At 36.0% G+C, this 26320-nt stretch overlaps 4 protein-coding genes across 11 annotated transcripts; 1 reads left to right on the forward strand and 3 right to left on the reverse strand.

Annotated features, from left to right (window-relative positions):
* The first annotated feature begins 332 nt into the window (after window positions 1–332).
* LOC140866809 (uncharacterized) lies at window positions 333–4755 on the forward strand. Its single transcript, XM_073271862.1, has 9 exons — window positions 333–410; window positions 509–602; window positions 728–928; window positions 1049–1171; window positions 1380–1417; window positions 1501–1654; window positions 1726–4284; window positions 4364–4443; window positions 4526–4755. The coding sequence occupies exons 3-9, from the start codon at window positions 836–838 to the stop codon at window positions 4737–4739; spliced, it is 3261 nt and encodes a 1086-aa protein (XP_073127963.1). The 5' UTR covers window positions 333–410; window positions 509–602; window positions 728–835; the 3' UTR covers window positions 4740–4755.
* Window positions 4756–4987: 232 nt separating this feature from the next.
* LOC140863407 (uncharacterized) lies at window positions 4988–10946 on the reverse strand. 7 transcript variants are annotated; one of them, XM_073266811.1, is made up of 7 exons: window positions 9184–10946; window positions 8826–8944; window positions 6879–7842; window positions 6173–6338; window positions 5939–6038; window positions 5672–5836; window positions 4988–5148 (listed from the first exon to the last, which is right to left on the reverse strand). In XM_073266811.1, the coding sequence occupies exons 1-6, from the start codon at window positions 10339–10341 to the stop codon at window positions 5719–5721; spliced, it is 2625 nt and encodes an 874-aa protein (XP_073122912.1). In that variant the 5' UTR covers window positions 10342–10946; the 3' UTR covers window positions 4988–5148; window positions 5672–5718. The 7 variants fall into 7 exon arrangements, with proteins under 7 accessions (XP_073122912.1, XP_073122910.1, XP_073122915.1 ...); XM_073266809.1 differs by having other exon boundaries at window positions 4988–5252; XM_073266814.1 differs by lacking the exon at window positions 4988–5148 and having other exon boundaries at window positions 5414–5836; window positions 9184–10181; window positions 10280–10946.
* Window positions 10947–13244: 2298 nt separating this feature from the next.
* LOC140865370 (uncharacterized) lies at window positions 13245–17137 on the reverse strand. 2 transcript variants are annotated; one of them, XM_073269985.1, is made up of 7 exons: window positions 16783–17137; window positions 15861–16051; window positions 15590–15635; window positions 14519–14601; window positions 14306–14422; window positions 13898–13984; window positions 13245–13811 (listed from the first exon to the last, which is right to left on the reverse strand). In XM_073269985.1, the coding sequence occupies exons 1-6, from the start codon at window positions 17003–17005 to the stop codon at window positions 13913–13915; spliced, it is 732 nt and encodes a 243-aa protein (XP_073126086.1). In that variant the 5' UTR covers window positions 17006–17137; the 3' UTR covers window positions 13245–13811; window positions 13898–13912. The 2 variants fall into 2 exon arrangements, with proteins under 2 accessions (XP_073126086.1, XP_073126085.1); XM_073269984.1 differs by having other exon boundaries at window positions 13246–13984.
* A 1158-nt stretch (window positions 17138–18295) lies between these two features.
* Window positions 18296–19003, reverse strand: LOC140865404 (probable histone H2B.1). Its single transcript, XM_073270043.1, has one exon. It carries the CDS (start codon window positions 18942–18944, stop codon window positions 18516–18518), a length of 429 nt encoding a protein of 142 aa, XP_073126144.1. The 5' UTR covers window positions 18945–19003; the 3' UTR covers window positions 18296–18515.
* Between the last annotated feature and the right edge of the window lie 7317 nt (window positions 19004–26320).

Consider the following 26320-nt stretch of genomic DNA (forward strand, 5'->3'; position numbering starts at 1 on the left):
TTATACAATTAATTTGATTTATATTAAAATATAATTACCAATTACTATATAAAATTGACTACAAACTAGGGATATACAAAAAAATTTAAAATTGGTCATACCAATTGTTTGGTATGATAATTTAAGTCTCAACAGTAAGTAGCAGATTATGACACACGTGATATGTATTTATTAATGTTTTTATTTTTTACAATAATCATTTAAATTAACATTGATATAACTTTTAGAAATACATATAAATATATAATGAGTATCACAAGTTCAAATATCTGCATTGATATCCAAAAACTATACTTAATATACAACAAATAAAACATAATTAGGCAAAAATCCAAGAAATGGAACCAACCGTAATAACTGCAAAGTCCCCACCTCACCAGCAAACCATCCTATTCTTGACTTGGCAAACGGTATAAGTTTCTACATTCTTACACTCGCTATCTGACTCATTCCTTTGTATAAGTTTCTCGTATCCAACAAATTTATGATCACAGAAAAATATGTTCAGGTTGCACAGGAACAAGCCATCTCAGCCGCCAACTGATCATGCATCAGCCGGAGAAAGAATTGATTTCACTTTCTCCAAAATTCAAGTGCTCCAGGTTCGCAGACTTTTTCGAGTTGAGAAGCCAAACTGGCAAATGTTTTTGAGGAGTAAAGTGATTCTACAAAGCATGTGTTATGTTTATTTTTTGCGGACACTGTGTACTAATACGAGGGATTTCAGGTACCAAAAGGGTGGGACAAACTCTACCTGTCTTTGATCTCTTTGGAAACAGGAAAACCAGTGAAAAGAACAGGTAAAGAATCGGCCAAGAATGGAGCTTGTCAATGGATGGAAACTCTTACAGTGTCTCTGTGGATTTCGAATCTCCATACTCCGGCCACGGAGTCAGAAATACATCTTTTCAAGTTTCTTGTTGCAACGGTGAGTCTTCTTGTTGTTTTCAACTACATTTTCGGGATTTCGTCTCTGTAAAATGCAAGTAAAGCATCAAAAGATCTATTTCAATGCTAATATACTCACTCAGTTTTCGGTATGTAGCAGGGGTCTTCGAAGTCCAGTATTCTGGGAGAGACTACTCTTGATCTAGCTGCATTCTTGAGTTTAGAAATACCAATCTTGGTTTCCTTTCCTCTGAGGGAATGCGATTACGGGACGATTTTACAAGTGAGTTGTCTCTTCTAATTAGTATACTCACATATTATGCACAAACAAGTTCATTGCTCCTTCTGTTTCAAAATCCTTATGCATTTATGATAATGTGTGCTTGTTTGAGATTGAAATCACATGTTCAAACTTTTTTTCTTTCTGTGCTGTGATTTCTGTCAGCTATTTTGATATAAGAAATAAAGTGCTTAGTCTGTGTTTCTTGCAGGTTGAGATGAGATGTCTTACACCAAAAACCAATCCCAGGTTAACAATTTACTTCATATTTTCTGGTCTTGCTTCCACTGTCTTGTTATGAAACATTTGTGAAAATCGAACTTTGATTCCAGGGATGAAAAATGGAAAGAAATGCAGGCAAAGAAGGATCTTTATGATGTAGAAAATGCTTTTCAAGTATCTGATTCTACTACTACAAAGAGTACAGCATCTTACTACAGCAACAAGATGGACAGATCCTCTCATCCCAGAGAACTTGGTAGCGCGGTATGATAACCACCACAACAAAATCTTTGAACTTTTTCAGACGATTCATTATGTGATTGTGTTGTTGACAGGAAACAAGCTTCTCATCGTCGATTTCACGCTGTAGTCTTGATTCCATGGATGATTCAGTAGGAAGAGAAACTACTTCTCGAAGTAATAATATAAGTAGTCCAAACTGTGATATCCGGGGGCAAGGTTCAGATGAATCCCACGAGAATGAACCGTCTTGTTCTTATTCTACTTTTGTTCCCCCAGAATTGGATAGCAAAAATCGAAGGGAACTCAGAAAGATACCACATGCCACAGCACAAACATCACAGCAAAATGTTGGTTTCTTTACTAAGTTCAAGGAACCTGATGATGGCGCTGAGGTTGAAGTTCTTAAGGCAGAAGCAAAAATGTGGGAACAAAATGCAAGAAAATTAGCTGCTAATATCGAAAATTTAAAGGATGAATTAGCTGATCAGTGCTTGAATATGACAAACCTGAATGTGGAACTTGCTATATCTCATTCCGAGTGTCGTGAACTGAGTCAAGAAATTGAACGCTTGAGATCGCTCTTGGAGGAATCGACAAAGAAACAGATTGTGAGCAAAAAAATAGAGGTTCTTGGAAGCACAAGTAATGATATGCAGAAGCAAATGGAAGACGAGATGAGGTATCTAAAGGAGTTGAATGAAAATATATCGTCTCAGCTTAAGAAAACTCAAGAAGCAAACCATGAGTTAGTCGGGATTGTTCAAGAAATGGAAGAGACTATGGAGAAGCAAAAGTTGGAGATTGACAGCTTTTTTTCTCTGAAATCAGTTGGCTCTAACAATAAGCATAATTGTACAAATGATGAGTGTCGAGAAATAGACGTTGATGATCAAGTTTCTGTTGATAAAACGAATTTAAAGACCGGTTTACCTGAGATCTCAGTGATGCATATCAATGAACAAGTTTTACAAGAAAACAAAGGGAAACTGAATCTCAGATCCCAGAATTTGGAGGAGTTGCAAAAGAACGGTTCGAGCGAAATTTTGTATCTAGAACCTACATTTCAGGAGAAAGTTGTAGAAAATGCAATTGAGCAAGGAGTTAAGAACCTGATTCTAAAGGAATTTGAAGTGGAATGTAGCTCCACATTGGCTGCAAAAGAGCAGAGAATCTTGAATTTGGAAGCTGCATTATCAAGAACTATTAGTGCTCAAAATCAGAAAGAGTCGCGACATTTAGAAGCGAGAAAAGAAATCGAGTATTTAAAGGATAAAGTCCAAGAACTTGAAACAAACTGCAACGAACTTATGGCAGAAAATCTCCAACTTCTGCTTGAACTCAAAGAACTAAGAGAGAATGTCATTAAAGAAACCAATGCCTGCTTAAGTTGCTCATCTCGAGAGGGTTCTGTGAACGATTTTCGATCCTCTTCTATGTCCGTGGAGGAGATTGAAAATAAAGAAACCCTTCAAGAAAGACTATCTGATCTTCAAGATGAGAGTAGAAATTGGGAGAATCAGTCGCAAAGCTTCGAACTCCAGGCTCATGAACTTGACATTGAACAGGAGAGATGTCTCCAAGAAACGGTTGATTCCTCGGACAACGATCATTCATCAGAGCTTCAAAAAGAAAATGACTTTCTGTCGCAACGAATATCTGGTTTAGAAGCTCGGTTAAGATATTTAACAGATACGAAGGAGTGTAGTAGTTTCGAATTGGAGCATTCGGAAGTATCTCAAGTTGGTATTCTTCTGAATGAGATAAAAGATTTGGAAGTAGAAATGGAGCTGCAAAAGAACTGTATGGAGAATAAATTGTCGGAAATGGAAAAACGGTGGACGGAAGCTCAAGAAGAGTGCAACAGTTTAAAGAAAACGAATACGAGGCTACAAGTGACAGCTGAAAATCTCATGGTAGAATGTGAGTCACTGCAAAAGTTCAATGTGGAGTTGAGGCAGCAAATATTATTGACATTTCAAGATCAATGTTTTGTCTTAGAAGCAGAAGTAAGAAATTTCGAACATTTTGTTCGCTCAGAAAATGTTAGAACTTCACACGTAGAAGGAAAATTTCAGGATTCAGAACTTGATAAAGCAAAACAGAAAGCTGTTATCAATGAGCTAGAATCTCAAATAAAGCATTCTGAAGCCGAAAGGGTTCGATTAGCAGAAGAAAACACTTTCCTGCATATGCAATCGGTGAAAGCGCAGGAGCTGCAGGATGAAGTTTTGGCTCTAAGGGCGTCGCTTAAGAAAATGAGGTCCAAAAATCAGTTTCTGGAAGCTGCACTGAAGTCTGTTTCTGGAGATTACGAAGAGCTAAAACGCGAAAACGGCTTAATGGCTCAAAAGATTTCCAGCATGCAGAATGTAATGTTGGAGGCGGAGGATTGTAGGCGTGACAAAATCGTGTTGGAGGAGAAAATTCTGAGGCTAGAGAGCGATTTGATGGCGAATGAGGCATTAGTTGTCATGGATGCTGAGACGAAAAATGAAACCAATCGTGTAATGAGAGAAAATACTCGGTTGAGTTTAGAGGTGAAAAATCTTGAAGATGTAAGCGGAGAATTGCAGAAGAAAGTGCAATGCTTGGAAGAGGAACTAAAGCAGACACAACATGCCAAAGAATGCCAAAGGGAATCCATTTCAAAGGTTCTACTTTTACTCAGCACCATATTCTTACAACATTTGCTCACCTTGTCAAAAAAAATCATCTCTTCTATGATCACAGGAAAACAAGGATGATTTTATGTCCACAGATCAAGAATCTCATCGCCCTGAATATTACACGCATGATTCGCAGCTTAGGAGGTACGCGACGACACATTTTTAAATTTTTCGCACAAAAGTTTGACAGTACAAAAACTTATCTATGTGGTCAACTGTTTGGCAGTACTGAAGCAGATGTTTCTGATAAAAGAGAAACAAGAGAGGCCATTTGTGCAGCCAATAATGAACATAAGATAGCATTGCTTGAGGCTGAGTTACATGATATTCGCGAACGTTACCTTCAAATAAGCCTGAAATACGCGGAGGTGGAGGCGCAAAAAGAACAACTTGTGATGAAAGTGAAAGCTCTCAACACTTGGAACAGCTTCCCAAAGTAATGGCAAGAACGTTTCGAACATCAGCAACAAAATCATACAGCATTGGAGCATGCTTAAGCGTAAAGTTCGAGCAGACGACGAGAAACGAAGATGGTGTTGGTTGAGGTTGTGCATTTCAAGATCAAACATTGTTCGCACACCTTTAGTGAGACGATGTTTTTTTTTTTTTGCTCGACAGAGTTTATACATAAAATAATTTAAATAAAACCCATTTGAATGATTTTTCGAGCAATTTTTTATTTCCTGTTTGTTACTTACACAACATGTACATTACATTGAACATTTTTCTAAGATAAGATTGTCGAATTGTGAAAATTTATCAGTCGTGTAATGTGGTCAATTATCTTTGTAAGCACTGAACTGGTTTATTGGCTACCATCTTTGTGCATTTTACAAGAATCGTCCTACCCTGGCATTTGCAACATCTCTTGATCAGAATTCCCATGAAAACATGCCTTACAAACATTATGCGTTCACAAGAGAATTGGTAACATTCTGGGATATATGCTACTCCTGAAATCAACCCAAATGGTGAACAAAACAAAACGACATGAAACGCGATGGGTCTATTAACGCATAAGTTTGCGACGAAGTAGCGATCTGAATCAGTTATCCAATGACAGAAACATCAAAAAAGCTTGGCAAAAGAAAACCCTTTCCCCAAAAGTTTTATAGATTTGAGTTTATACAAATTCCAAAAAATCCAGAAAACAGCACAAATGATGATATATCGCCATCACTGGAAAGGGCAATAGTTGTATTTTTCCTCCACAAAAAAATTGATGTTATTATTTGTGAATGAATATTTGTATCCAATTGAATTACAGGTTGAAGCATCCAACAAAATCAGAAACAGTGGCAGTCACAAAATTCCAATGATAAAGACTGATGAGATTAAGACTAAAGACCAAGATAGTTGCATAGTATCTTACCACAGATTCTCACAGATTCTTTGGACTTTGGAGTCGCACGTGTGCTCTTACAGTATGTAATATGCTCTAATCACCTCAACAATAGGCGCCCGACACAATGGGCACTTTCCTCCTCCAAAAATCAACTCATTTGCACATGTAGAGCATGTACACATGTGCCCACATCTGCAGAAAGGGAAAAATATATACAAACATCAAGAAAATTGTACTCATTTCTGTTGGTTCTTATTTGACATATTGCATGCTCACCAAAATTTGAAGGCGTACCTGTACAGTAGGCAATCAATTTGGTTGTCACAACAAATGCAGCGGGTTCCTTTCCTAACTTGGCCCCAATTAGACCCGTCATCTGAAGTGTCGGCAAGACCTGTAGGCACAAAGATAAGATTGCGTGATAAAATTAGTTAATGGCAGGCCAGAAAAATTTATGAAGGGCAGAAGCAGTATGTTACTTTCCCACATCGAAAGTCGAAGAAGATAGTAGAAAGATTGCAGATGTACCTTGTCCACCAGTTGACCGATTAAGAGCAGATGACAATTCCTGTCGAACTGAGCATTGGAGCTCCTGTTGCATGTCCATACAAGCTTCTAACAACCTTTGCATGTGATTCATACCTTGCTGAAGCTTTGCCATGTCTGCTCTAAGATCATTAATCATCTCTGACTCCTGGTTGACATTGAAAAGTGAAAAATCAGTTAAAAAAATGAAATTGCACCACCATATTAGACTTGTCTCCTTCTCCCTATGTTTGTTTCTTTCACTGTAAGCATCCATAACAGTCAACAGATAAAATAAGATCTAAATGGCTGCAGATAGCAAAATTTAAAATTTATGGATTAGATCTAGAAAGTATAGTCATTCTTAGTACTACTGAACTGGAATACAAGACAAACAGCATGGTTTTTATAATTTCAAATCAACAATCACAAGATTTTCAGAGAAGGAAGTTCATCCATAATTAGCAAAAACAAAAATGCGACCAAATGAGCTAGGATAAAAAAAAATGAAACAAAACAGAAACAAAAATGAAACAAAAGCAATGCCACCAGCACGAATTAGAGAACACATTATGCGAGAAAAGCCAAAAATCAACATAACAAAGCAACATCAAATTTAAAGGTCAGAAGGTATGTCTACGTCTATCTATTTATTATCGTCTACCTACACACATATACATATAGAAAGAGAGAGAGAGAGAGAACCCACTAATTCGGAACGATGAGTACTGTGACGTGACCAACCAGAGTGGTGCAACTCCTGATGCCTGAGTGGTCGTGTTGGTAGAACCGGAAGCGTTGGTAAAATCAGTGAAGGTCTACCAACAGCATGAAGATGATCCTCATTCTGGTAATCATTCTGCTGGTCCTGATCCCTCCCAGGGGAAGGCGGAACAGGCAAGTTCCTTTGTGTATCAGAATCAATGGGAGGCCTGCCTTGTCTTACCACATAAGATTGAATCAACTGATCCAAGCTCTCACGGAAACCACTACGAAGTAGATTAGAAACACTCCTCCTATAATTCAAGATAAAGTGCCTCAAAAGAAGGAAAGAACATGAAAATATAGCACAAAACAAAATGAGACAAAACCTGTTTAGTAGCTCCCTGAGCTCAATACTGTACACATTATCATTGTCAGGCAGGTGGAACCTTGTTAACCTCCTATTTGGAACAGATCGTTGCATTCTAGGAGGGTTTAAAGGCCCTTCTGACCAATTATCCACAGCTCCTTGAGAACCAATATCACGCCAAACCACGTGGACCTCTTGCAAACGATGTTCAACTTCAATTACTGTAGTCTCTGAAGGCCAGTTAGGTACTGAATTTTCGGGCTGATTCTGGTCAGTATCTTCTGTAGTGTTATATATCCATTCATTAGAGCTATCATGTACTGATTGCTGCTGTACAGTTCTCTCGCCTTCGATGACTTCTCCCTGCTGGTCACTTCTTTGGGCAGGAGCAACATGTTGACTTGCACTTTGAACAGCTGTACTGCTGTCCAAAATCCCCACAAGCTCATCAATATTTCGATTCTCAGGTCGAATCTCCCGTGATTCATTTCCAATACTATGATCGTACTGGAAATCACTGTTATCATTGTCAGATGGTGTTTCAGAATGACTATTTACTTGAACACGAGCAATATTTTCCAATCTGGAGCGAAACCCCTCCCTAATTAAAATTTTATGAATGTGCATAAAATTAGAATCCACAAAATTTTCTCTCATTTATTCTACGGGAACTTGAAAAATCATACAGTTCTACCAAATAATCTAATCAAGCACATAATCCACCAAACAAGCATCATAATCATTTCTCACTGGAATAAGCATATGGTGCAAAAATAGGACAACTGTGTAAGCATAAGAATTCTATCCAATGGGACACACAGTATAAGAATGAATCCAAATAACTCACCAAAACATTTACATTATTTGTCAAGCAATAGTACTACCCACGTTGTTAAAGTAGTAAAGCAAACAAATCCCTAAACACATTCCTAATAAAAAAAACTGAGCATTCTTGAGTCTTTATGAACTTTAGTAAAATAAAATCTAACACTTGTTTTTCATTGTTTTCTGCATCTATTCCTCATGTAAGTCATTTCTGCTACAAATTGCATCAACCTATCTGTCTCATCTTGAAAAATATCACACGGGACAAACTCCAATACAATAAGATACAACAACAACAAAATAGTTCACTTGATCTTATCCAATTACAAATTTATGTCACTTTATAACAAGGAAATAGACATACGATTTCAAAGCTTTGTACTTTTTCATCACTTTCATCCTTAATTATTTGATCTTATCATTATTTTCAGGAATAAACAAGGGAAAAAAAGTGCTATGTGCTGGAGTATAAGCCGTGAATTAGCAAGTTTTTGACATGTTAAAAGTGTAATGATGCTTTAAGCAGCGAGGCATCAAGTTCACATGGACTCATATTCAATCATTTTTCCTACTAAAAAATGTCACATCAGTCTTAAATACTAAAACCTTGCCCAATCACAGCAACCCATCATTGAACAAAACAGCAACAGGAACAAGAGAAAGGGAAGAGAAAGTGAAAGTGAAAGTGAAAGGAAAAATCAAAGACGTGTTCTCAATAAGTTAAATTAGTTATAAATGTTGCACCCAAGAGACGCTCACCTAAAGCCAGAGACTGTGTGCCTCTGCCTTAACTGGTTTAGTTCATTAGCTGCCACTGAAGGGGGGCTCTCTTCCTCCAAAGGCCTTTCGTTTCTTAAAAATCTTCCTCTAAGTAATGACTGAAAATCAAGTCATGTTTAACTACCTTTCATCAATCAAAGAAAAACTTTTGGCAACAAGAATGATTGGATGAATTATATTAAACAGAAAAACTAATTTCACCAATTATTATACCTAAGCAATCAACTAGATTCAAATATTCTTGATGTCAGTAAAAAAAACTAGTTCAGGGTTTCATGAAAAAGTACAACATAACGGCACAAATTAGTTAAATGCAAGACGGTAAAAATATATCTACCTGAATACGATTGCGGTGTGCAAAATCAGAAACAGGACGGTGTTCCATTAAAACCTGAAGTTCTCGCTGCCTCTCTCTTTCAAATCTGACAAGCAAATCAAGTAGAGCCTGTCTTCCTCGCAACCTCAAAATGTCTCTGTGAATATGCTCAGGCAGAATTTCCTCATGATCAGTGACTGATCCTTTAAGAGCATGATCAGATAGAGTGCCAGGTTGATTATTCGGTTCCTCCCCGTGTCCACTGCGGGAGACTCTTTGCTGACTTGTCATTTGCATACCCACTCTAACAATCGCCCTTTCACGCTCAGTTTCATCCAGCCGTTCAGCTCTAGGACTCTCGTTCCTCTGCATAACATTGGAGATCAGATCGTTAATACCACTCTCCATCCACCCATGAACAATTTGCCTCACCCTTTCCCTTTCAACTTCTCCAAGATCAGGAGACTGCTCACGACTAGAATTGCCATGGTTCCTCACAGTCAGTGACTCCAACTGATGACCTTGGGACCAAATTGCATGGTCATTACCACTCTCACTAGCTTCTCCAACCCTGCCTTGACTCTCACCCCCTCCGCTTTCTAATGCATGGACAGATGCATTTGCATTAGATTCTACACTTCTCCTCTGCCTCGATCTCTCTCGAGCATGATGAAGTGCATGCTCATCCTCCAACTCCCGCCACATCTGCAAAATAGATGAAGCCTGGGTGCTTGGCCTGTCCACATTACCTTGATGCCTCAAAGTTGGGGACTGTGACTCCCTCAAGAATGATGCATCAAGCATAGAGACTGTGTGCAAGCCCGCAAGTGCCATCAGCTCGGATTCCCGGTTCCTCCTCTCAATCGTTGTGATCATTTCCGCTTGGCGGCCAGCCCACATTCTCAAAACCCTGGAGTGACACCTCCTGGCAGCAGAAGACTCTGCCCGATCATCACTATCAAGATCCAACCTCCTCCTCCTCCTCCTGGCTAGGAGTTCTTCTTCGCCCTCTTCATCCTCTGTAACAGTTGTCCGGGGTGAATTACAGGAAGTGAAGGACATGCATTCATCATAATGTTCAAGCACAAACTCCGCCAAATTCCTCTCAAATACAGACCGTGAATCATTGGAGGTGGTGCTCTCAGGTTTCTGTTGTAGCTGCTGCTCAATATGAGCCATACCTCAGTTAACCTATTAACCTCCACCTCCAAACAGAGCTATCTAACACAGCCTAAATTCAACATTTTACAACCAAAAGACAAATAATAATAATAATAATAATAATAACAACAACAATAATCATCCGCTTTACACAACACATCATCATCGTTCACACAAAAGTCCAATCTCCATACTACAAGCCTAACTCTATGCATAACAAACACTTGAATGTCATAACCAAAGAAACCGTCCCTCCTGAATACGTCATATCACCTGATCATAACAAAACCATGGAAACTCCCAAGTCCCACCAGTGAAAATAAAGCTGTATAACGATAATAATATGAGAAAAAAAAAAGATCCAAGAAAGCAAATTTCCCGCAGGGAAACAACGATGATAAGTACACAGCAGAATCCACATGAAAAGATTCAAGAAAATAAAACGACCCGCGAAGCAGTGAAGTCTTCCGATTGCAATGACATAAACAATAGAAAGGATGAAGAAAACCCAATTCTACGCGTTATCTATGTGCGTGTGAGTGTGTGTAACTTTGATTCCACGAGTTTTCCGGCCATTTCCGTGGAAGAGAGATGGAGAGAAGGTATCACAGGAAATGGCATGTGAAAATGGAGACCGAAGTTTTCAAAGTAAAATTATGAGAAACTTATCAGTCAATTTTTGTATCGAAATTAAATTTATTAATAAATTGAATTTTATTTTATTTTTTGGAATAAAACATAGGAATTTCATTAAACTAAATCAGAAATTACAGCTTTAGAAATCAAAGAAGAAAAAATATATTTTTCCAACGAGATCATTTAAGCAACTTCCTTAGTTTATTAGCTTAAATATGTACAACTTGATTCACAAATCGTTTTAAAAAAGTTTAAATACTCTTATTTTTTCTCGATGATAACATATTAAATATTTACATGTGAAATATGTTGGTTTATGAAGACAAATTGCCTAATGTTTTTAACCCGAAATACTAATTAGGTTGGAAGAAGCGGTTTGTTACCGAGTTGTGTCTTATGGAAATAACAACAGCATCTCTATATACTCAAAGTTCTATATTTGAAATGATTTTCAAAAAAACTGCTTTCATCCACTGACAAATATTAATGAAATCAATTTTATCATAATCTAAGTAAGTATTTGCAACTTCTAAATAAAATAATTATTATATTTCTGTCATTAAAAACTAAAAAAAGCTTGCAACCTCTAAAAAATATTATTATTGGGTTTTCTTCCACATAATTTGTGAAGAAAAATGCAATAAACAATTTCTTTTGCTTTATACAATATTTTATCATGGGAAAAATAATTTTCTTTTAAGTTTTGTGTTTGCAAGCAAATCTTGTAGATAGTTGAAAATGGTATGTTTGCACATATATACTATATACATTGCACGAGTCTGTTTAATTAAGCTTTTATTTTCATTATTTTTGCTCAGAAAGGCGAATTATTTACAAATTTGTTGCAAGTCACAACATTACACTGTCCATGAACGCCATTTTCCCTCTACAATATTACTAAAACTAATGTATTCGTTTACTTCATGTCCATATATTTAAGATTTTTTGGGGTTATATACTAATAATTATGGTGAATATTTGTAGTAAAATAAGTGATCTTGTTTTGATTCAAGAAATGATAGTAAATGGATTTGTAAACTCAAATATAAAGAGGACCACTAATTTATTCTTGATGTAGACTACGTGCAAATCAAGTCCTTGTCTTAATTTTTTTTATTATTATTATTATCCTTGTCTTAATTTTGAGAATATAATGAGCATTTAGATTTGGCATTTAATATTGTGTTGAAGTGCCGCTTTCGACACTTGATTTGGAGATTTAATTTGCCCTCGTAAAGATGGCAAGTACTTCTAAGCTAAATCATGCGTCATATTTATACCCTCTTACACACACACACATGCATATATTTAATCCCACTATTGAAGACAGATATCAAAATCAAGTGATAATTGAAAATGGTTGCTTAACACAAATATATATATATATATATATATATATATATATATATATATATATATTACAATTTACAATCCAAATCTCAAACGTATTGTATTTGTACCATAACTAGGATTTTTATTGGACCGAAGGAGGCTTTGTTTCGTACGTGATATAATTAAAAAATTTACCATATTTTGGCGATAATATGATACATAATGATCTACGTGAATATTTCCTAACTCACTCTGATCTTTATTTCACGTTGTTATTTCGACGGGTTTGACTAGCTTAGCTGACGCTATATATAATTCAGCACGTCCTTATCCATTTTACATTTTTTTTTTCTTGATGGCTCTTAAAAGAAAAGTCCAGACAAGTCAAAAAAGCGTCCAAAGAATGAAATATTCTGCTCCATTTTGTGTTATATTTCTAATTTCTTACTGCATGAAATGAAATATTCTGCTCCATTTTCGGTATATGGCGTAAAAATTTCGATTATATAAAGATTGAGCACTGCATATGTGTATTTTATGTTTAAAGTAATCTAGTCAAAAGTTGCACAATGATGTCCATTTAAAGTTTCTCGACTGGATATTATGATATTAAATCATAAATGATGACCCAAGAAGTTTAATAATTTGTGCATGTATGTCCGTTAGCAAAGGCTTTTAGGACCAAAACTAATTTCTCCTCCCTCTAAATTATTGGACTGAACATCTTTAACTAAATGTAGTGATCAAATTAGGTATTAAATAATTAATCATATATATTTCAATTTTTTGACAATTTTTAATCATTCTTTATAGACAGTTGGACTTGGCGTGACACTGTGACCGTGAGCATTATATCACTATCACGTTGAAAAAATGACTAAAAATGTAAAAGAAACAAAGATAATAGACAAAGAAACCAAATTAGTAACACTGAATTTCCCTTGAACCATAGTTTCTCAATGTCTGGCAGGTTGTTAAATTTAAGTATTGAATTTAATTTACCTACAAAGAGTTCTTCATACCATATTTGTGCCCAGTCACCAGATTTCACAAATACCACAATAGAATCACAACTTTAGCTATTAAGAGTCCAAACTTACATCCTTGATCCTTGGACCTACCTTATCCTCCTTGCCCAGTAACTTGATCATGCTCCCTTCAAATCTCACTCCAAGAAACACGCACACATTGTTGTCGGTAGCATGCAAGGCACCATGAAAACTCAGATATAAGCGACCAGCATGAACCTTAGCTAAAATTGGAGAACTATATACTACATTCACTATCTCCTTCACTTGTGCGTGATCCTTGGACCATTCTAGCACTACGAAGCTCATCAATACGAATACATGGACATGAAGATGAAAAGCTGCCATTTATCAAATACCTATTTTACCTCAAAAGATGATGCTTAAAAGGTTTGTACAAAGCCAACATTTAGCTAGTCGGCTAGTTCCACATCTATGCTAACACAAGGAATTTCAGAATTAAACTTGACTAAAATATGCATACGAATGAACCTGATACAAAAATAACAAAAGAAACAAAATCATGTTGATGTTATTAATCAAATAGCCTACACTACATATTACACAAGTTCACTCACAGCTAGCACTAGAATTCAAATCTGACCCGTCCCAAGAGGCTGCCTGGATGTGTCTCCGGAAGCCCAAGCATTATAATCCTTCTCTAACTGGAAACAAAATTCGGAAGGGCAAAAAAGCACATTAATAAATAAAACACAATACAAATCACTGACAAACCAAAAACAGTGATTCAGAAAAGGAGACCATGAAAGTGACTCCACAGATTAAATAATACCCTTTCTTTACCTCAACTCTTATATCTCCATTTCAAATGAGTGGATATTATGAGAAGACTAAAGCTAGGTAGGAAAGCAATTATACTAGCTTGTAATAAAATGCAATAAAAAAATTCAATGGATATGCATGAAAATGCAGAAAGTTGAAAAGAACAGATTCAGGACAAAATAACTAGAATTATGTCAATAAACCTGCGACATAAACCGGGGAAGCATGGCCTTCAATATCTGTTCTAGCACTTGAGATCCCGTAGATTCAATGAATTGTGTCGGAATTGCTCGAAATGCAAAAGGAACTTCTATGTTGACCTTTAAGGTACATGCCATGGCACAAAATAATTTGAGGAAATCAATTAGATTATATTCAACTATTTACATATAAAATAAATCCTTGCTAATCATTACCTCTATGATTGCATTTGAAGTAAGACTCTGAACCGATATGTCACTTCTTGTGCTATCACATGATATCATGTTCTCCATTGAAGCTGCATGCCCATACCAAATTAGTGTCAAAGAACTCCTGAAAAAATTATATAATTTAATTTAGAATTTAAAAAAGACACCATACAACATAATTGTATTGTATTTCAAATATTAAACGTGGATAACACGATCTCATGGCATGGAGCACAATTCCTAAAGCAATGAATCACTGCCATACTTCCTTAAGTTTTGAATAAATACACAAATAAATCAATATTAAAATCCAATGTAAAAGAAAAGAGGCTACATTGGGTAAGGTAGTGGGAGAAAATTTTATTTCCAGTAAACCCTAACATCCGATTTCCAACAATAATTACAACTCGGGAGTTTAGCACATGCAAGGGAACCAGGAGAACACACTTGTTCAAAAGGCAGATATGCCCCGGTGAGAAAAATATTCCACACATTCCATTACATAAATAATGTATCCTCAAATGAAAATTTGTATTCCTATGGCAAATTCAAGGATTATTTTTCTTAATTTATAGTTATATGAATTAATCGCACTCTTTGATTTTCCTAGAACTATAATTTTCAAACTATGCATAGAAGGCCCACCACCATCTTGACATCTTTATAAATTATCCAATCTGAAATTTGATTTTTTTTTAACCACGTGATTCAAGACTCGATTGGATATGATCACCAAAAGTCACTATTATCGTAGTAATAGAATCACAACTCCGAATATTCTTAGGAGTCAAGTGTAATTTGTTCATTGGCAATATCATGTAACCCAGTGTTAATTTTAACGAGCGGTTAAATCTCATTCCAAGTTTGATCCTTTAATTCATTCCGTAAATTTTTGCAATAAGCAAGTTTCTTAATCTGAACTTCCAATGTAAATTATTTTTTGACTGTGACTAGAACTGAAAAAATCATTCGTAACAGAATGTCAAAGTGAATGGAAAAGGTAAGGAACACAAACAGTGTTGGAAGAGTGAAGTAACACTCTTCGATAACCAAATGCAAATACAAAAACATGCTTACCATCAAATTTGTCATTCTGTGCAACAACGATTGGTGAGCCCTCGAGCTGGCATAAACATCATCACAGTTAATCACCACAAAAGTACTCCTAATCTCTGTCAAACAGTGGAATAGTGCATGTATGCAAGGAAAACGAGAATTTCCCCAGCACAACTCTAGGATCAACGTCCATGCAGTTTGTATTTAAGGCATCAACAATAATTTGTATAGAACAATAAATACAGACAAAGCTCATGAAGCACGACAGGATCAGCAGAAAAGAAGGCAATACCTTACAGGACAAGAGCTTAATGCAGCAACCACTAGGCTGCTCCTCCACTTTCACCAACAAAACAGGGCACACTTCAAATGCAAAAAGCTTAAATCTATACACGTAGCACCTGAATGTGCTATCATCCACACGCTCTATTCTCTCAGCATCCAGTACTGAGTACTGACTTGCCGGCAAGCGCATATATTCAACTGAGAAACAATCAACACAACTCAAACATATAAGTTGACCAATTCACCATGCAAGAATGCCAAATAATTACCACAAGTCGACACTAGCCTTGACAGATATAATTACAACAGATCCGTTTGCAGTAAACCACATGTTCCTATTAAGTTTACATTGTTTAAGAAAACGTTACATCACTTAACAACCAACCTAATGATTTTATTGAAACATTGCAATGAAGGTTAAATCAATAATCAATAATTTATTAAATAAATAAATAAAATTAATCTAAATAAAAGGTTAAATTTACGAAATAAAATAATGAAATTATTATAGGAAAATCATTATTAAACTTAAAATACATGACATTAACCAAATTACAATAATTAAATAAATAAAACAAAAGCATAACAATTATGATTATTAATTAATAAATGAAAACAAAAAAACTTCAAAAAAAAAAAAAAAAACTTTAAGATAGCGTTAAGCTACAGTGTTGCACCAAATATGGTGCAACCCTCTAGCTTTGCTCCAAGTTCCAACCCAGCGCTATATACACCAAATTGGTGTTGGATTGGAGATGCTCTAAGCATGCTGCGAAAACATAGAATGCATATAAATATCACGTTAGCTACCATTAAATAACACCCAATTCGCAAAACACCGGGCAAGCTCTACAATTCATTACCACATCGCACACCATTCCAAAAAATAAAAATAAAAATAGAACAGAGTGAGAGTATGTATTCGTTACTCAGCGGGCGCTGTAGCTGCCTTACGGATATGGATTGGGTTCGGCGAGCCACAAACTTCGCTCTGGGAGCAGAATCCGCCATAATTCGGAGCCTGGATCCGGAAGAATCGTCTAACCTTGACAATACGGATACATATCGGGAATTATAATTTCTTACTGAATTTCTAGGGTTCTTGATGATGAAGGAAATGGGATTTGACTGCGCGCAGCAAAATGATGCCATTTTCAACAATTAATCCGTAAAAAAAAAATCAAATAACAGGTGAATTGAAGGATCAGTTTTTGGAGAAGTGTGAGAAGAAATGGATTGCAAGGTGTGGTGTAGGATGAGTGATGTGTCCGGTACAGTACTCCAAGTGTAATAACTAATAAACAAACCTTCATGCTTATTGAAATGTTCAACAATTATATTATAATATAATTACAAAATGTTTTTAATATTTAATTTTTATTATAAAATAAAAATAAGGGATTACATTATATTAGTGTATATTTTATTACAATATTTTTAGGTGCCTATGTGCACTATAATTTTTAAAAAATTTATATCCATCTGCCCCAGTTTTTTATTTGTATGAATCAGAAGAATCGAACTATACAGTTCCGGTTCGGTTTCAATTTTTATAGTTGGGGTGAGACTATAATATATGACTCAAATGCTTAGAAAAAAATTTTAATCAACGCTCAATCGACTAAAATCACTTATTTAAAAATAAATAAATTTGCTTTTTTAAAATATATATGGCTTGCGTACAAAATTTGTTTTTAAAAAAAATACTTTTTAGAAAGACATAATTTCTGATTTTTGGGTTTCTGAGTTACATTACACATGCGAATTTTTTGTAAAAATTTCCCAGTAGCCATGATCATCGAGTACGGAGTTAAATCAATCAAAATCTCAACAACTGGGAAGGACCATTGATCATTTAAGATCGAGAACCCACTTGCTAGATTAGTCATAAAAAAAAATTTGTTCAAAACAAAAATCAAACCGACTCTATACAACTTCTTAGAACAAAATAGGGACTAATTAGGCTATTTACTTTCGCAAGAACTTGGAATTTGTAGTCAAAACTAGAAATCCGTTTCATCGATAGAACTTCTTTGAGAGAGAGATTTCAGCTATTAAACAAAATCGCATGAATTTCCATTGAAACAAATCATATTCTTGAAATTTTCCATCTTTCCAAACACTATATATTAGTTCCAATTTCATGCAAACAGATATTCTAACTTCTTGGCTTTAATGACTCGAAACTAACCACATTCATACAGATATTCAATCATAACTTATAGCTATACAAATTTTTTAAACTCTGTCGTCGAAAAACTTTACAGGATTCAAATAAATCAGTCAAAAATCTCGAGAAATCAATAAATACAAATAGATACACTTCGCAGATCAAATCCAAAATTTCTTGTCCCTACACTGATTTACAGCATGAAAAACAGTCGTATTTCTTTCACCAAAATGCTGCAAAATTCAAGTTAGAAATTCATGTTATCAAAATCTTAATCTTAATTAACAAAAATAATATCCAAATTTTATAAATTGCCTCCCATTCACAAGAATAGAGAGAAATCATCCATACACCCACCAATTTCATTCGCTAATCGGACAAGATAACAAAGAATTTATGTAGTCAGTCACCAAAACCTAACAACCCTAAATTTCAATCGGTCAATACCATATAAACCCTAAGATTCAGTCGCAACAGATCAGAAAAAATTCTTCACGAGCTGGTGAATTTGGTGACGGCCTTGGTCCCCTCGGAGACGGCATGCTTCGCCAGTTCACCGGGCAGCACGAGCCTCACGGAGGTCTGGATCTCACGGGAGGTGACGGTGGGTTTCTTGTTGTACCTCGCGAGGCGCGACGCCTCCTGGGCCAGTTTCTCGAAGATGTCGTTGATGAAGCTGTTCATTATCACCATGGCCTTGCTCGATATCCCGATGTCGGGGTGGACCTGCTTCAGAACCTTGAAGATGTACATCTTGTAGGTCTCGGTGCTCTTCTTCACGCGCTTCTTCTTGTGGTCTCCGGCGACGGCACCGCCGTCCTTGGGGAGCTTTTTCCCGGCCTTCGGCTTCTTCTCAGCGACAGGGGTCTTCTCGGCGGCGGGCTTCTTCTCCGCTGGCTTCTTCTCCCCTTTCGCCGCCATTGTAATCGCGCAGAGAAATGAAAATGGTGGAAAGCTGAAGTTAGATTTGTTTCGTTTGAGTAACCGAGTGTGCGATCGGGGTTTTCGGGGGTTACAAACTATATATAGGGTATTGAAGGTTCATATGATTGGTGGAGACTAGGAAACACGGATCATAGATTAAAACCGTTGATTTCATACAATTTATACGGTCACGATTCAGCAGAAATTACACCTATCAGATTTGAACTTGAATTATGTGATTTCCCGGGGTTCGGGTCAATGGCATAATCTTTGACAATGTGATACTAATTATATTTTTCTTTTTTTTTTAATTATACTAATTTTTTGTCTTTATTATTGTTACCCTTTACTAAATTAACACGATTGCTACAATATAGATGTAAATGAATCAATTCGTTTGTGAGCAATTCAAATTTTGATTCGATAAATTTCATTTGAACTTGTTTAATGAAACTCGTTAAGATAAACGATCATACTCGAACTTTACGATATTCGACTCGTTAATTCGTGAATATGTTTATTAGTAGGCTCGTGATTAGTCTGCTTTTAGATGACAAACTAGCATGAGGATGAACTGTGTCGAGCCGTTATGCAAACAATCAATTCGTTGATTTTTGCCACGGTTGTGTTCCAGTATCATATCTTTTGTTCCATAGCAATAAATTTGGCGTGCTTCGGGCCTGGTGAAAATTTTGCAGTCAATTTAGGGGTTAAGTCGATGTCACCCACAGGGAGTGCCCTGTGGGTGGTGTGGCGGATTTTGATTGGTTAAAATCAGTGGGTCCGATCTGAAACCCACTGATTTTAACCAATCACGGGATTACACGTCGCCTGCAGATTGTATATCCTTCGGGCGGCATGAACAAAACCCAATTTAGGTGCTTGTGAATTTTGGCCTTTTGGGGATTCGAGATTCTGTTAGGATAAAGACTGGTGGGTAGATTTGCCTTAGGAATTACAGCGGGTCGGGTTCGGTGCGGCCGTGCGGGTTTGGGCAAACCCGAGACCCGCCCCGCCTCCCCTTGGACCCGACCCGACCCGCCCCGTGAACCCGGCGGGTCCAATCCGGGTTAGACCCGTTGGACCCGCCAAATTTTATATAATTTAAATTTTATTAAATAAAAAATTAAAATTAGTTAAAAAATTAATAAAAATCATTAAATTTATTTTTCAAATTTATATTAACAATATTTAGGACAAAAAATATTCTCACAAGTTAAAATGTATTATTTTTTATTTAATTAATAATTAAAAACTAAAGAAATTTTATAATAATATATTTTTATATTAAAAATATCATGATATATTAAAATTATTTCGACCCAAAAATATTATAAACTCAAATTATGTATTAAGTATTAATTATTTAATATAAAAATATAATTATATATTATTAATATATATATATAACATATATATTTTATATTTATATATTAATATATATTTTAGCGGGGCGGGTCCGGCTAAACCCGGGACCCAACTCGGACCCACGTATGGACCCGCTTGGTCGGGTCTAGACCGGCCCCGCCGGGCCGAATTTGATGCGGGACCGGGTTTAGACCCGACCCATTGTCATCCCTAATTTGCCTATTTGGTTGTTTTTTAGATGAATAATGTAATCTAAGTATTAGTACTAATAATAATAATCATCATCATAATAATAATGGTCATCATCATCATAAAAAATTTAGTAATTTTTCATATTAACTATTAGCATTATGGCTTTTGGGAGTTAGACCCAACATAGTAGCGATTTCCACTAGTTTTTAGACAGGATGAATCTTTAAAATATTTGTTTTATTTCTTGTTTTATTCTATTAGAATATATTTTAATCCATCATTTTGATAAATACACCATAACATTTTATTTTATTTTTTACATTCTTAGGTTCATATATGTACGGTGTACGTACACACGTTAATATTTATTGACAGTGATCAGGGCGGTCCTAAGAAAAATGAGGTTCTGGGCAAAGTTTAAACTATGGGTCTTTTGGTATTAACTTGAAAATATATATATATATATATATAAATTCGAATAACATAATTAAAATAAATCAAAATACATAAATCAATAAAGTACACAAATGAAAGAAGATTTAAATAATTTTTTAAAATATTTTAATCAACAAAAAATATTATTTAAAATTGGTTCTTCTTATGTTTTTTGAAACAAAATCATCAATTATGTCGTCATAAGATATATTTTACAATGTGTTTTTTTTATACAGAGGATCGTCAAATCATTCGGTTTTTCTTGACTCATTGTGGTTTTCAAATAAAATTTCAATAATTTTAACTTGAAAAAACTTTTCTCAACTGATAATATAGTCACAAGAATAGTCAATAAAATTTGATACGCAACCACGATCACAGGAAAAAAATTCATTTTCAGCCTGCAATCCTCAAATTTTCAGAATCTATATGAAATTACAAAAAATATTAACATCTTACCTTAAACCAAAATAATGTGAAAAAAAACATTAAATCAAAATAAAATTAAACAATATATCAAAATTCGAAAATAAAATAAATTTGAACAAGAGTCTTCTAATTTATACCTTGGATCGTTTTGTTGAATGCGTTTGTGTATTTTCGTAAATTTTGTATTTCTCTATTTTTTGAATTCTTAAACTATTGATAGTCAATTCACGTAATCACATGCAACCACAAACTAACAAAAGGGAAAAGTAGTATCAAAATTCTCAAAATTAAAAATAAAACATTTCTTTTATGTGAATAAATTTGATGTGAGAGCATAATATATAAATAAATATATATATATAATAATTTTTATAAAAAAAAATTTTGGGGCCCTACACTTACGCGGGCCCTGGCTGCCCAGGACCAGGGCCGCCCCATACAGTGATGTGTACATATATACTATATGTTTTTGTTTTATACATTTTTTGTAAAAAAACATGTAAATTAAAAATTATATTGACTATATTGGACAAAAAAAAATTTAATTCCTCCTCAAATAGACATTACGTGCAGGATCCATTCCCTCCAAAATTTTAATCTTCTATTCTGGTTTGACGCGTATACTTTCAATTCCAAAATCGAAATAATTATTCATCCTAATTTTATCGTCACTATGCTCACTTCGCATTATTTAAATTTAGTTCTAATTTCGAGACATTATATAATTTGGTTAATTTCGAGCATCCTGTACATTTTGCGTGTGGGCAACATGCGAGGCGATAATAGGGGTGGAGAAAAATATCGAAATATCGAAAAATCGTATCGAAAAAATTAACGAAATTACCGAAAATTTCGGTACGGCATGATACCGTACCAAAATTTTCGGTATCGGTATGGTAAATTTTTTTTTTCGGTATATACCGGTATACCGAAAAATAATTTTTTTTAATGTATATATGAAAAATTTTGGTATACCGCAAAAAAAAAGTCGGTATCGATTTTTTTGCCGGTATACCGAATTTTTTTCGGTATACCGACAATATTTTGGTATACCGAATTTTTTTTAAATTCGGTATCGATACACGGTATAGATTTTCGACATACCGAAAGTTCGATATACCGAAAATTCGGTATATTCGGTATACGGTACTGAAATAAACGGTGTACATGGTTGTTATGTAAAATAAGACAGTGTTGTACTTCGTGTCGTAACACCAAAGACAACACAGTGCAGCGGAAATTTAAAGCGTAAATAAAACTCAAATAATAACTTTTGCACGAGTATAAAACTCGTGCGGGTGCCTTAGGGCTAAATATCACTAGTAAACGTAAGAGCAGTTTTACAAAATAATCCTAGTGATTTTACGAAAAGTCATTAAATACTAAATTTCTCAACACGTTGAGAAATCAAACTTGCATCCTAAAATACGACAAGGTATAAAAACTATTGGATGCAACTCTCGTGGCCTAAATTGAAGAGACAGTAAAGATCTTCGAACAACACTATTCTCACAGTGTTGTCTCTGATGTATTCAACACGAACGGCAACACGGGGACATGCAACAACTATGGTTGCAAACCTTGCTTCAGAATTCTTCAAGATCTTCACTCGAATTCTTCAGAGTATGCGCAGAGTAGTTTTCGTCTGAAGCCCTCATTTTTCTTGTGCGTAGAAATCTTCTTTTATAGATAATCATCCAAGCATTGAAGATTTCCTTAGATAGAGTCCTACAAGAATATGTAACAATCTTTTAGTAGGAAATAAACTCTATCAATACATGGAAATCAAATCATGATAATATCAAATTATATTTTATCAAATACTCACATTATCACGATATGATTTAAACTTTGGCAAATATATCTTTAACATATACGAGATATACATGGAATATTTACCAAATAATCTATCTTGTCTAGAAAGCAAAATATTCTAATTTCCAATTAATTGGGGCCGAAATATACAATGAATAAAATTCCTTTCAATCTCCCCCTTTTTGCTTTCTGGACAACACATTGCACAAGTATGAGATACTTATAAACTCCCCCTGAGTTAAAAACTCTTCTCCCCCTGAATTTTAAAGTCTCCCCCTGAAGTGTTGTCCCTCATGTCGTAACACGGTGGATAACATGAGCAAATACCCATGGGATTCTTTAATTCGTATATCAGAGCATAAGTGGGGTAGAAGATGTTAGTCTAGTTAACACATATATGAGCAATTAAGGCACGTAACTAGAACGAATAAAAACAGTTATATTAAAATCAGAATGAAGCAAATAAAATAAAGAAAGGATGAGAGAAGAAACAAAATCTAAATTTGATTACTATCAGAGCTATCTTGATCAGAAGCTTCATTCTCATCATCCTTAGTCCCAGATGGACCAGCTTCATCTTCATCTTGTGCACTATCTCCCCCTGTTTGGCCAAAAATGCCAAGTTGTCGCCGACAATCAGCCAAGACCGTGCTATAGAAGGCAATGTATTCCTGAGCTTGAGCAATCTTTTCCTCGGCACGAGTCATCAGCAGGTGAATGGTGGCAGTGGTGAATTCCAGGGAGGTAGGAGTAGGCACTGTTTCTTCAGTGTTGTCTCCCGTGTTGGCAATATCGGGGGCAACACCAGCCATGTCAGCAGCAGGAGTAAGAGTGGCAGTCCAGGGTAAATCCATTACGCGATTCCCCTTTAGAAGACCAGCTGCTAACTTCAAAATCTCAGGCAGATCAGTGAGATCTTCTGTAATATTGCGAATGAACGCCTGAGATTCCAAAATGCCATAAATCAGAGATGGAAATGGCAGCTTGGTAGACTTGAGACCTCCATCAGCAAACTGGAGTACTGTCTTGAATACCATCTTCCCAAAATTAAAAGGACTCACAGTCCCAATGGCATATAGAATGACCGCCTGTGGTCTTGTGATAACGGTGGAGTTGGAGGAGGGCGTCCAATTCCTCACAGCTATCTTGTGCAGCATAGAATAAAATGAAGTGAGCTTGGCTGCAAAAAAATGGTCAGACAACTTTTTGACCATATCTCCAGTGAGAACAGTAATCACTTCATTGATCTCTAGAGGATTTCCTTCATCAACATCTGGGGTTGAGTAGTGAGAGTTGATCACGGCTAGAGTGAACTCAAACAACCGACCCCGTAGATACACCAAGCCATACTTTGCAGACTCTGGATCTTCAATGCTCGATGTTAAGTTGGCGTAAAACTCCAGAATCACCCTTTTACTGTAGGGTATCACAGCAACCACAGTAGAATAAAGCTGTCTAAGCTTTAAAAAATCTATCAAATTGTACCTATCATATGATCGGACATCTATGTTCCTTTCATCCAGAAGTCCTCTGTGAGCGATAAGAGGCCAAGTAGCAGCAGCATCACCAGAGTAAAATGTGAGGGAATGGGCAGCATCCATGTCATATTCCTCATCAACAGTGTTGTCCGTGGTGTTGACGACACCAACAGCAACACTGGCAGCAGCAGAAAAAATATCCTCTTGATCCAGAGGGTCTTCATCAGCGTCCATGCTGGAAACATCCTCAGAGTCTTCTTCTTCTCCAATATCCGCACTCTTATTAGAAGAGTCAGCAGCAAAATCGGTAGAGGAGGAAGAGGAGGAAGAGGAGGAACCATGGTGTGCTTTGCCTTGTGCAAACTCCTCCATCATCTCTGCATCAGGCTCATCATCGGAGAGATGAGCAGAGGGAGGAACAGAAGATGACGTCTTCCCTTGCTTGAGACTCTCCAGGATTTGAGCCAAGGTGGCATCTTCATCAGAATCAGCACTTTCTTGAGGAGCAGTAGCTGCTGGAATGTCCTTCGGAGGAACATCATCAGAAAATTTTGAATCATCACTCTCATAAGCGGATTCAACAGTTGGAGCGGAGGCAGAGGCAGCAGCAGAACTAGAGGGTTTCTTCCTCGCCACAAATTCAAAATTGGCATCATCAGAATCGTCGCCCAAGCTGCGATCTTCTTCAGCCATGGATATGCGGGGACCCTTGTAAAAATGCTTGGACTGAGTAAAGTCTGGGTTGTAACCTGCCTGCCGGTTTGATCGGCATGCCATCGGTGGAGGAGGATTAACCTTATTCAAAACAGAGAAATCAGAAAGATTCTCTATATCAATTACGTTCCCTGGTTCTCCAGGCATGAGAACAGCGAGAGGGACAGGTTCCATGAAAACTGGAACAATCGACAGAGAGGACACCGTGGATGGGATTTCCAGTGTTGTAACACCAGCAGCAACATCAGGTTCTTTATGACCCATCTCACTTCGGATGTCTTGTGGATCAAAGCCTGCCATTGAAAAGCAATTTGAGGGTGAGAGAAGGTTAGGGTTTGCAAAAACAACTCAATCGGGAACAAAAGATTTCGAGAAGATGATAAAGCCCGATTATTATCAAAAAAAAATTTATAGAATCCTTATCTCAAACGGTAACAAAATCCTAACAAACCCATAATTACCCTGATCCCTGATCTCTCTTCAGTTACAACGGTAACTTTCCTAACCGACGAAAATTAAAAACCGAGATTAAAGAGATAAAATCCCATAATTAAGGCAATAATCTGAGATAAATATTTCAATCCAAATATTCCAGAATTACCTCCACATCAGCCTAACTCCACTGAACCAAAAATCAATCACGAAAATTCAATTTTTTAGTAAATAGGGTAAATCATCAAAATTCGTCTATTTAGAACCTTACCCAAAAACAGAACCCTATTAGCAAAAATGCATATGCATGGCCTATTTTATGCCTAAACAGAGTGTAACATAAAAATGCAATCACAAGCAAAACAATATGTTGACGAGTGTAGTGTTGCCTCTCGTGTTGCCAACATCAACTCCAACACCATAGTTTTTCAAAAAGCATTTGAGACATACACACTTGATTACCCTTGATAAAGAAAATTTCAGAAGTGGTAGCTTTCACACTAATCGAAC

The sequence above is a fragment of the Henckelia pumila genome, chromosome 4 (assembly GCF_033568475.1).
Source record: "Henckelia pumila isolate YLH828 chromosome 4, ASM3356847v2, whole genome shotgun sequence".
Lineage (NCBI taxonomy): Eukaryota > Viridiplantae > Streptophyta > Magnoliopsida > Lamiales > Gesneriaceae > Henckelia > Henckelia pumila.